Source organism: Lethenteron reissneri, unplaced genomic scaffold, assembly GCF_015708825.2.
Source record: "Lethenteron reissneri isolate LAM-NWPU_2019-01 unplaced genomic scaffold, ASM1570882v1 scaffold_1624, whole genome shotgun sequence".
Lineage (NCBI taxonomy): Eukaryota > Metazoa > Chordata > Hyperoartia > Petromyzontiformes > Petromyzontidae > Lethenteron > Lethenteron reissneri.
Genome location: NW_026891360.1, coordinates 15001 through 27500, shown reverse-complemented (window position 1 = coordinate 27500; position 12500 = coordinate 15001). Strand labels below are relative to the sequence as shown.

General features: G+C 49.6%; 1 protein-coding gene across 1 annotated transcript in view; it reads right to left on the bottom strand.

Annotated features, from left to right (window-relative positions):
* The window catches only part of LOC133362798 (protein Wnt-5a-like), an 18750-nt gene that overhangs the window by 5877 nt on the left and 373 nt on the right, over window positions 1-12500 (bottom strand). The window contains exons 2-4 of the mRNA XM_061581741.1: window positions 7092-7203; window positions 5863-6104; window positions 2998-3272 (exon numbers count right to left, since the gene is read on the bottom strand). Of these exons, the coding sequence (XP_061437725.1) occupies window positions 2998-3272; window positions 5863-6104; window positions 7092-7203 (629 nt within the window). The remainder of the gene's footprint in view (window positions 1-2997; window positions 3273-5862; window positions 6105-7091; window positions 7204-12500) is intronic.

The window sequence follows — 12500 nt, the reverse complement described above, 5'->3', positions numbered from 1 at the left end:
CCACAATCATTGTCACCACCACCACCACCGTCATTGTTACCACCACAATCATTGTCACCACCACCAACACCACCACCACCACCACCGTCACCGTCATTGTTACCACCACAATCATTGTCACCACCACCGTCACCGTCATTGTTACCACCACAATCATTGTCACCACCAACACCATCGTCATGTCACTGCCAATCGCCATTCGCCAATAAGTGGCGGTGACGTCACCACGACGGAGCTTGTGCCAGGCTGTGTGCACGTGAAGCGTCGGCAGAAGGTCACGGGGCAGACCCAGCAGGTGCCACGGGTCGACTGACCGAGATGACCGAGATGACTGGCTGATGCACCACCTGTGCCCCCTACTGTGCCAACTTGCTGTGCTTTAGCCACCCGGCGCTCCGCTCGTTGTTGTGAGCGTCGCTCCTCCGCCCTCCGTTGTTGTTGGAGGGCGACTGCCTCCGACTGCCCAGTAGCGTCCTTCACGAGCCTCCTCCACAGAGGCCGATCTTGACACCGCTGGTACCGGTCATCGGCAAGTCCACTCAGCTCCACGTCCTCCTGTACCACATCACTTCATCTCTTCTCTAGCCCGTGCCGCGCCCTTTAAGCACCCCCGATCCGTTCGAACCTCCTTTGCCAGTAGCAAAATATAATTGTTTTTTTACCATTTTATCTGGCAACTGGCAAATGAGGTTGCAATGGTGTAAATGCTTACCCCGAGCTCTGATACTCTGATGGTGCATTGTCTTTGAGTTGTGCGCCTTTTGGCGTCGTCTGGTCCAACACCATGTGAGACTAGGCTCTAAGAAAAGCTGTCTTGGGTGTGGACACAAATCAATGTCAAGGACAGTGCATACATTATCAGAGTTGTGGTTTTTGTTTGCATTCCGACCGCAGGTATTGTGGTCCATGCAAACATGACTCCTTGTAAAAAAGGTGTCAGTTTTGTTGCCAGATAAAAGGGTAAAATAAATAAATTATCACCCTCTATCCGGCCAAACCAAAGCGGTTATAGGCATGCAGTGGCTGGGCATGTGGGCTACATGGCCCAGCCAACGCAGCCTTGCCTGCCGGAGGAGCTCAATGGGACTTTGTCAAGATCTTTCAAGGATTTGTGAGCTCCTCACACAATCCAGCCTGTTGGTTAAACTCAGAATGGATTGGAGGCAGGCCAGCCTGAAATATTTCTAAGCAGATAGGGGGGTGGGGGGGGGGTCCATGTTTTGCAAGCGTAGAGGGCATGACCATGGCCAAGAAGACCCGAAGCTTTGTGTGGAGCAACAGACCAGGTAGCTTCCGCAAAGCATGGTGCAGTCGATGCAAAGATAATGCCACTCGATTGATTGAGAACTCTTCTGCCACAGAGCTGGTCATAGGCACACTGCCCAGCTACGGGAAACTCTCCACAACTGCCCCATCACCAATTGAGAGTTGTGGAGTGTCCGATGGTACAAAATACCCAGGCGGGTGCTTAGTTTTGGTGGGGCTGTAAGGGGGAGGCAAGGCCCCACCCTCTCAGTGGCACGCTCCAGTTTCAGCCAGCAGCATAAACGTAGTTGAGCAATACGGAGCCATCCCTTGACCGCAACCCGGGCAGGTGGCAAGATGCAGCAGCAGAACTGTTGAACAATACAACCCCTAAATTTCGATTTAAAGCTTCTTTCGTGACTGCAGGGATTCATCTTCTTGGTTATTTCGGTAAAGTCGTCACGTATAAGGGAAGTAATAAAATAATACAAATAAAACACAATAAAATAATTCTCACGACGTTTCGGCCACAACGCAAGCAGCCGTCCTCAGGTGGAGAACAGGTCTGTCGGTAAAGTTACGAAGAATGGAAGTAATAAAATAATACAAATAAAACACAATAAAATAATTCTCACGACGTTTCGGCCACAACGCAAGCAGCCGTCCTCAGGTGAAACCGGGTCCGTCGAGGCGACAGCGTCTGAAATACAACCCCTAGACAACCAAGCCCAACTATATACATGTGCAGCATTTCACAAAGGGGGTGATGTAATGAGAGCCTACGTCGGATTCACGTGGCGATCGGCTTTGCCGGTCCCGCTCTACAGCCAATGGGGGGAGAGCCTGGGAGCATGGCCCCGGCGTGATCACGGGATGTCAGCCAGGTGATTGGTTCTGCTGGTCTTGGCCTCAGCCAATGGGAAGACAAGTCGGGGCCTGGTCCCGGGAGTTGATGGGGGGGATCTGGAACATTCGGCGCAGGCTGTTGAGGATTGGCTGGAGGGTACCACGTGACCCAGGCGTTAAATAAGGGGAGAGAGGAGAGACACGGGGTCAGACACGGAACTAAGAGAGGGAGAGAGAGGGGCCACGCGCGAGTGGGGCTCCGGGTGCCACGTGGCGGTGGGTCTCTGGTGTCTGTCTGCCCGCTTCCCGTTGCCTGCCAGCAACGGGGAGTGTTTGTGAGCTGCAAGAAGTGAAATAAAAGGACCGATTCCACAAGCCGTCTCCAGCGTGTTATTACAAAACGATACTTTTTCCCGTAACAGGACCCTGTGGGGTGGGCTGGTAGGAACGAGTAACCAAAGAATATAAACATAATGTATTATTACACTTGTTTAGCCAGGAAAGCCTCACTGAGTGTAAAGGTTTTTGTAGGGTCCTGCCAAGTGTTTGCAGTAGGGGGCGATGTTGCTACACCTAATCGGACGATACGAAGGGAGAGTTTGAGGCCTACTTCTAGGCTTTAGGCCTAGCTGTAGGCTTTAGGCCGCTGTGAGTTAATTTTAAATTTAAATGTTTTAATTGTTAATGTAAAAGCTTTAAATGTAAATGTTTCTATTTAAAAACATCAGGGAATGTAACATTGTGAAACATTAACTCCCTTTCACACACGCGGGGGTACGATACGAAGGGAGAGTTTGAGGCCTAGTTCTAGGCTTTAGGCCTAGCTGTAGGCTTTAGGCCGCTGTGAGTTAATTTTCCCGTAAAAAAAACATTCCTCACGACAATCCCTACCGCCCGCTCGCTCACCCGCCGGCCCGCTTCGTTGTTGTGCAGTTCCATCAGGAGGAACTTCGACAAAGACTTGCGTCGCCCTCCTTGCCTCCAGCGGTCTTTGACGCCCGCGTCCAAGAACAACTTGGCGAAATGGCGTCCGTATTTGACGTTGTCTCCGGGAAGCAACCAGGGTTGGTAGGTCCACGTGCAGTTTTGCCGGATCACCTCCGACGTGTTGCAGGCGCGCGCCACGGCGTGCACCACGCCGGCGGCGGTGAGGGCGGAGAAGAAGGCGGCCTCGCGAGAGCCTGGGCCCCCCCACCCCCCCCACCCACAAAACAATTTGATCATTTGTCTATAATGGAGGTTGTTTGTTTTTCTGGCGTAGATCGCCGAAATAGAAACGTCACCTCAACAACTCTTGGAACCTCCCAGTTCAACCAGTCTACACAACAAAGACTCATTCTTAGCAACGATTTCAGCCGCACCACCTCTACATAACAAAAGGCGCAGTCCCATTTACACGCATCTTTACATCAGCCGCACCTTAACAACTCTTGAAACCTCCCGGTTCAACCAGTCTACACAACAAAGACTCATTCCTAGCAAAGATTTCAGCCGCACCACCTCTACATAACAAAAGGCTCAGTCCCATTCACAGCAGCCGCACCTTTACATCAGCCGCACCTTAACAACTCTTGGAACCTCCCAGTTCAACCATTCTACACAACAAAGACTCATTCTTGGCAACGATTTCAGCCGCACCACTTCTACATAACAAAAGGCTCAGTCCCATTTAGACGCACCTTTAAAATCATCCGCACCTTAGTTTACACAACAAAGGCTCATTCCTAACAGCGTGCTTCAGCCGCACCGAACCTCACAACAATAATATTCAGGGCCTACCCTTAGCTCCTCCCACCCTCAACCAGTATATATACACAAGGACTGTGTTCTTGGAATTTCCCTCACTTGATACAGCTGTCGTGCTGTGACGGTTCCACCTGAACCTAACCCTAACCTAGATTTGAAGCTTTCGTGACTGCAAGGATTCATATTCTTAGGTTTTTTCGGTAAAGTCACCAATGTAGGTAAAACATTAAAATTAATAAAAGTAAAATAAAATAAAAATCACGACGTTTTGGAGGCAACACAAGTCTCCGTCACAGCCAGATTTGCTGCATCAAGTGAGGCAATCTTGAATCATTGCCTCACTTGATGCAGCAAATCTGGCTGTGACGGTTCCACCTGAAGACGGAAGCTTGTGTTGCCTCCGAAACGTCGTGATTTTTATTTTATTTTACTTTTATTAATTTTAATGTTTTACCTACACAGTGACTTTACCGAAAAAAACCTAAGAATACTAACCCTAAGCCTAACGCGCTCGTTACCCTGGTACAGCACTGACCTGTTGCCGTGTGTTGGAAAGTAAATTCTCCGCCACATTTACAACGCGGGTATCGCGATCTTTCGCCGAGGGGACAACAACCGCCGTCACGGGCGATAGCCACGATTGTAAAGAAATTGTCCTTCGGTCTTCAAGAGGGATTGGCCACATTCTATTTAAGCGACACTCTAAACCAAACTGAATTGGCCGTGTCGGATGGTGGCGGGTAGACACCGCAGCATTCACGTTGATGCGATCTAACACAAAACCTTGATGATGAGCAAGCACCTTGTGAGACACAAGACACGGCTTCATACCTGGGGACTGCCTGGGCCACACTTGGGCAGGGTGACCAACCCCGACTTGAAGGGGTCACCGTCAAACAGACGCGGTCACCCCGTTGCGTGCTTTCAGGATACATTACACTACGCACCGCACACTGATACACTACTGTAGTGTGTAGTACACTACGCACCGCACACTGCTACACTACTGTAGTGTGTAGTACACTACGCACCGCACACTGCTACACTACTGTAGTGTGCAGTACACTACGTACCACACACTGCTACACTACTGTAGTGTGTAGTACACTACGCACCGCACACTGTTACACTACTGTAGTGTGTAGTACACTACGCACCGCACACTGTTACACTACTGTAGTGTGTAGTACACTACGCACCGCACACTGTTACACTACTGTAGTGTGTAGTACACTACGCACCGCACACTGTTACACTACTGTAGTGTGTAGTACACTACGCACCGCACACTACTACACTACTGTAGTGTGTGGTACATAGTGTAGTAGTACACACTGTGTACTACACACTACAGCAGTATAGTAGTGTGCAGTACACAGTGTGTAGTACACTACGCACCGCACACTACTACACTACTGTAGTGTGTAGTACACTACGCACCGCACACTACTACACTACTCTAGTGTGTGGTACATAGTGTAGTACACACTATTTACTACACACTACAGCAGTATAGTAGTGTGCAGTACACAGTGTGTACTGCACTACGTACCGCACACTACTACGCTACTGTAGTGTGTAGTACACAGTGTAGTACACACTATGTACTACACACTACAGCAGTATAGTAGTGTGCAGTACACAGTGTGTAGTACACTGCGCACCGCACACTACTACACTACTGTAGTGTGTAGTACACTACACACCGCACACTGCCACGCTACTCTAGTGACGTAGAACGGCTCGCTACGGCGCCTAGCGCCCGTCACTCAAACCCGCCCGTCACCGGCAGAGGCTCGAAGCCGCCTCTCACCCGGGCGACGATCTCCTTACCCGACCGAGCCAAAGGGACCAGCCCGTCCTCCGTGCACTCTGACCCGGGCGACAATCGCCTTACCCAACCGAGCCAAAGGGACCAGCCCGTCCTCCGTGCACTCTCACCCGGGCGACGATCTCCTTACCCGACCGAGCCAAAGGGACCAGCCCGTCCTCTGTGCACTCTCACCCGGGCGACGATCTCCTTACCTGCCCGAGCCAAAGGGACCAGCCCGTCCTCCGTGCACGGCGCCTTGCGCTTGCGCTTCGCCTGGAACTGGTGCCGGTACTCGGCGATCGCCAGTCGCGCGCCGTCCACCACGAGCTTCATGAAGTGCGGCTGCTGCCGGCAGACGTGGCGCTGTGCGGGGGACAGCCCCGGGGCCACGCTGCACAGCAGCAGCGGACGCTGCGAGGGGTCCACTGCCGGGGGGACCCACATTGCCAGCGACCTGCAGAGGAGGGGTGGGAGGTGGGGGGGGTCACGGTGGCTAGGAGATGTTGACTACCTCGCCTGGTACGCAGGAGGTCGTGGGTTCGATCCAAACCCTGACGATGCCTGCTGCTGCTGCTGTATATTTGGAGTCTGTGTGTCTCTCTCTCATCATCGTCACGGTGGCTAGGGGATGTTAACTCTCTTGTCTGGTACGCAGGAAGTCGTGGGTTCTATCCAGACCCTGATACCTGCTGTATATTTGGAGTCTGTGTGTCTTTCTCTCTCATCATCACGGTGGCTAGGGGATGTTGACTACCTCGCCTGGTACGCAGGAGGTCGTGGGTTCGATCTAAACCCTGACGCCTGCTGCTGTATATTTGGAGTTTGTGTGTCTCTCTCATCATCACGGTGGCTAGGAGATGTTAACTACCTCGCCTGGTACGCAGGAGGTCGTGGGTTCTATCCAAACCCTGATGCCGGCTGCTGTATATTTGGAGTTTACGCGTCTCTCTCTCTCTCTCATCATCACGGTGGCTAGGGGATGTTGACTACCTCGCCTGGTGTACAGGAGGTCGTGGGTTCGATCCCAACCCTGACGCCTGCTGCTGTATATTTGGAGTTTGTGTGTCTCTCTCTCTCATCATCATCACGGTGGCTACGAGATGTTGACTACCTCGCCTGGTACGCAGGAGGTCGTGGGTTCGATCCCAACCCTGCCGCCTGCTGCTGCTGCTGTATATTTGGAGTTTGCGTCTCTCTCTCATCATCGTGGTGGCTAGATACATTTTTAATGACAACATTTATACATTTACGCGATCTAACCCCCCCCGCAAAAAAACTCTTGTGGATGATATTGGTCACGAAAGCCCTGCCCGCTACCAGGTGTACGGGGGGCGTGTGTGTGCAAGACGTTAGGTAAGGTTGCTCATAAATAAATAAACTCAGAAACGTGTCGCGCTCATCGCAGCAGCGGAGGAGTGACGAGGAAGACAGCGGCGCTTACCACCAGGCGGCGCTGGCGACTGCCCCCAGCTGTGCGAAGGCGCAGAGTCCCAGCAGCAGCAGCAGCGGCGGCGGGGAGACGGGACCCATCGGAGTTCTCATGGCCAGCGACTCTGTGCAGAAGAGAAGCGGAGCGGGGGTGACGATGTCAACACACCTCGCACGGTACGCAAGAGGTCGTGGGTTCCATCCCGACGATGCCCGCTGCTGCTGCTGCTGCTGTATATTGTGAGTTGTCATGTCTCACTCATCATCATCGTCATCATCACGGTGGCTGGGAGATGTTAACTTCCTCGCCTGGTGCGAGGGATCGAACCCACGAGTGCTTGTGTACCGGGCGAGGGAGTCAACATCTCACTCATCGTCATCATCACGGTGGCTGGGAGATGTTAACTTCCTCGCCTGGTACGAGGGATCGAACCCACGAGTGCTTGTGTACCAGGCGAGGGAGTCAACATCTCACTCATCATCGTCATCATCATCACGGTGACTGGGAGATGTTAACTTCCTCGCCTGGTACGAGGGATCGAACCCACGAGCGCTTGTGTACCGGGCGAGGGAGTCAACATCTCACCACCGTGGTCGTGATGAACTCCGACTGCTGATGTCTGTAGCCGACCGACCTTATAACCAGATGAATCCCTGCAGTCACGAAAGCTTTAAATAAAACAATTCTAAATTTAAATTTACGCATTTTGATGTGACGTCACATTTCTCAACCCCACCCCCCACCGTCACAAATGTCTGACCCCCCCCCACCCCCCAGGTACGTGACGTCATTTATGGACGGCCCCAAAGCCCCCGCGCCACAACCAAGAGCAGAACATGTGTGGAGATAATTCAGTGACGAAAACATTCTAGATTTGAAGCTTTCGTGACTGCAAGGATTCATATTCTTAGGTTTTTTTCGGTAAAGTCACGTAGGCAAAACATTAAAATTAATCAAAGTAAAATAAAATAATTATTTTATTTTACTTTTATTAATAAATAATTATTTTATTCTACTTTTATTAATAAAATTAATAAAAGTAAAATAAAATACTTATTTTATTTTACTTTCATATTTTTAGGTTTTTTCGGTAAAGTCACGTAGGCAAAACATTAAAATTAATAAAAGTAAAATAATTATTTTATTTTACTTTTATTAATAAAAGTAAAGTGTTACTACCTAGTAGCTAGTGACTCACTAGTAGAGAAAGTGGCTCTTAATACTCCACACAAACTTTGTATTTGTGACCCAGGACACACAAGCTGAGTGAACAACCCACTCCGTTAACAACAGTGTGACATCAACATTGACCCTGAGTGGTAGAGTGTTACTACTAATAGCTAGTGACTCACTAGTAGAGAAAGTGGCTTTTGTTGATCTCCACAAATTCTAGATTTGAAGCTTTCGTGACTATAAGGATTCATACTCTGAGGTTAAAATCACGTAGGTAGAAATAAATACTAAAATAAATTTAAAATAAATAAAAATTAAATAAATTCTCCCCAAAAACTTTGCTTCTGTGACCCAGGACATTGATATTTATACATTTAACAATTTTAAATAAAAAAAAGACGCGGCGTGCATTTGTCTCATCCCTTCACGTAAAGCCCTGCTCACAAAAGCAAAGTTTGTACGGAATAATAATAATATCCATTAAATCTAATTTGTAGGCAATTTAACAACAACACGCAGCAACACTTGACTACGCAAGGCCAGACCTCGCGTCAGCTCGTGTGTTCTCGTTGTTGTCGAACCAATAAATATAGTTTAGATATGCAAGGAGACCCATGCACTGTATAGGTAAACCCACTCAAATAAACTCCTTTAAAAAATTGTAAAAAAAAATTAAAATTAAATTTTTTTAATAAAAATGTTTTTTTAATACATTTTTTTTACATTTTTTTATTGAAAGGTGGAAGTGGACGACGTTTCGACCACGAGCCTTGAGCGCGACACACAAGAGAGGAGAGGAATGAAGTTGAATAATAAAACTTTTACTTTCGACACTTGAGCTCCACGCTCACCGCGTGTTGACAAGTTCCCGCGTCAGTGGCGCCTGCTTCGTGCGCGAGGCGATTCCAGAGTTTAGGGACCGCGGCGTTCTTGATTCTCTCAAAGCAATATTTAAATAATAAGACGTCCATTAAAAAAATGTCATTGCTTTTAAAGAGACGCTCAATTGATTGACGCCGATTTTTATTGATTGCTTTATTAATTAATCTTTAATGTACTTATTTTTTTTTCGAGTGATGTTCACAAACGGAGGCAGGCGCGCCTGAGACGCGCGGCGCCTGATTGGTGTGCGAGCCGATTCCACAATTTAGGGACCGCGGCGTTTTCACCTTGCACAACAATTAACACGCCAATTTTAACACAGTGTGCAAAATGTTTAATTGATTAGACACCAGGAAGTAGACTAAACATTTTATTACAAGATATTGGCCACGACACTACAAAGGAATATCACGTGAAGTGAAAGCGTTGAAAAATATAAAGGGGCAGAAATTATTCCATCGAGAAAACAACATTTTTATTCAAACCCTGTACACATGCAACGTTGAGCCAATTTGGTAAACAGGTGTTCACACACAGCGTGGTAAACATATGTGTACACACACAGACACCCAAAGAGACCCATAGAGACCCACAGAGACACACAGAGACCCATAGAGACCCATAAAGACCCACAGAGACACACAGAGACACACAGAGACCCACAGAGACACACAGAGACACACAGAGACACACAGAGACCCACAGAGACCCATAAAGACCCACAGAGACACACAGAGACACACAGAGACACACAGAGACACACAGAGACCCACAGAGACACACAGAGACACCACAGAGACCACACAGAGACACACAGAGACCCAGACCTAAAGACCCACAGAGACACACAGAGACCCACAGAGACACACAGAGACCCATAGAGACCCACAGAGACACACAGAGACCCATAAAGACCCACAGAGACACACAGAGACCCACAGAGACACACAGACCCATAGAGACCCACAAAGACCCACAGACACCCATAGAGACTCACAGAGACACACATACACCCATAGAGACTCACAGAGACCCACAGACACCCATAGAGACTCACAAAGACACACATACACCCATAGAGACACACAGACACACACATACACCTATAGAGACTCACAGAGACACACAGAGACTCACAGAGACCCATAGAGACCCACAGAGACCCACAGAGACACACAGAGACACACAGAGACCCATAAAGACCCACAGAGACACACAGAGACCCACAGAGACACACAGAGACCCATAGAGACCCACAGAGACACACAGAGACCCATAAAGACCCACAGAGACACACAGAGACCCACAGAGACACACAGAGACCCATAGAGACCCACAAAGACCCACAGACACCCATAGAGACTCACAGAGACACACATACACCCATAGAGACTCACAGAGACCCACAGATACCCATAGAGACTCACAGAGACACACATACACCCATAGAGACACACAGACACACACAGACACCTAGAGACTCACAGAGACACACAGAGACACACAGAGACCCACAGAGACACACAGAGACCCATAGAGACCCACAAAGACCCACAGACACCCATAGAGACTCACAGAGACACACATACACCCATAGAGACTCACAGAGACCCACAGACACCCATAAAGACTCACAGAGACACACACAGACACCCACAGAGGCACACAGACACACACCTGCTGGGTCTGTCACGTGACCTCCTCCTCATGCACCTAGCCTGGCACAGCAGTACAACCCATGGCACCTGCTGGGTCTGTCACGTGACCTCCTCCTCATGCACCTAGCCTGGCACAGCAGTACAACCCATGGCACCTGCAGGGTCTGTCACGTGACCTCACACTCACAGGAGCTGTCAGGCTTTCTTCACACAGAGGGCTCGTTCACACTCACAACAGCTGAGTCAGCTTTCTTCACACAGAGGGCTCGTTCACACTCACAGGAGCTGTCAGGCTTTCTTCACACAGAGGGCTCGTTCACACTCACAGCTGCTGAGTCAGCTTTCTTCACACAGAGGGCTCGTTCACACTCACAGCTGCTGAGTCAGCTTTCTTCACACAGAGGGCTCGTTCACACTCACAGCTGCTGAGTCAGCTTTCTTCACACAGAGGGCTCGTTCACTCTCATAGCTGAGTCAGGCTTTCTTCACACAGAGGGCTCGTTCACTCTCATAGCTGCTGAGTCAGCTTTCTTCACACAGAGGGCTCGTTCACACTCACAGCTGAGTCAGGCTTTCTTCACACAGAGGGCTCGTTCACACTCACAGCTGCTGAGTCAGCTTTCTTCACACACAGGGCTCGTTCACGCTCACAGGAGCTGAGTCAGCTTTCTTCACACACAGGGCTCGTTCACACTCACAGCTGAGTCAGCTTTCTTCACACAGAGGGCTCGTTCACTCTCATAGCTGCTGAGTCAGCTTTCTTCACACAGAGGGCTCGTTCACACTCACAGCTGCTGAGTCAGCTTTCTTCACACAGAGGGCTCGTTCACACTCACAGCTGCTGAGTCAGCTTTCTTCACACAGAGGGCTCGTTCACTCTCATAGCTGAGTCAGGCTTTCTTCACACAGAGGGCTCGTTCACTCTCATAGCTGCTGAGTCAGCTTTCTTCACACAGAGGGCTCGTTCACACTCACAGCTGAGTCAGGCTTTCTTCACACAGAGGGCTCGTTCACACTCACAGCTGCTGAGTCAGGCTTTCTTCACACAGAGGGCTCGTTCACACTCACAGCTGCTGAGTCAGACTTTCTTCACACAGAGGGCTCGTTCACACTCACAGCTGAGTCAGCTTTCTTCACACAGAGGGCTCGTTCACACTCACCGCTGAGTCAGCTTTCTTCACACAGAGGGCTCGTTCACACTCACAGCTGCTGAGTCAGACTTTCTTCACACAGAGGGCTCGTTCACACTCACAGCTGCTGAGTCAGACTTTCTTCACACAGAGGGCTCGTTCACACTCACAGCTGAGTCAGCTTTCTTCACACAGAGGGCTCGTTCACACTCACAGCTGAGTCAGCTTTCTTCACACAGAGGGCTCGTTCACACTCACAGCTGCTGAGTCAGACTTTCTTCACACAGAGGGCTCGTTCACACTCACAGCTGCTGAGTCAGACTTTCTTCACACAGAGGGCTCGTTCACACTCACAGCTGCCATATTATTAACATTCCTTCCCTTTATTCTGACCTTACTCCCTCCCTTTGATGCTGCTAATCCTGCACAATGCACGGGCATAATGACTTTAAACCCCTCGCCAAGCCTCCTACGCATTTCACAAGTAGTGCTAATCGCATATCTGCATTTCCCATAAATATGCTAAATTCCTCTTGATATGCAAATTATTTTGTCAAGACGCTCTTCCCCCTCCATCC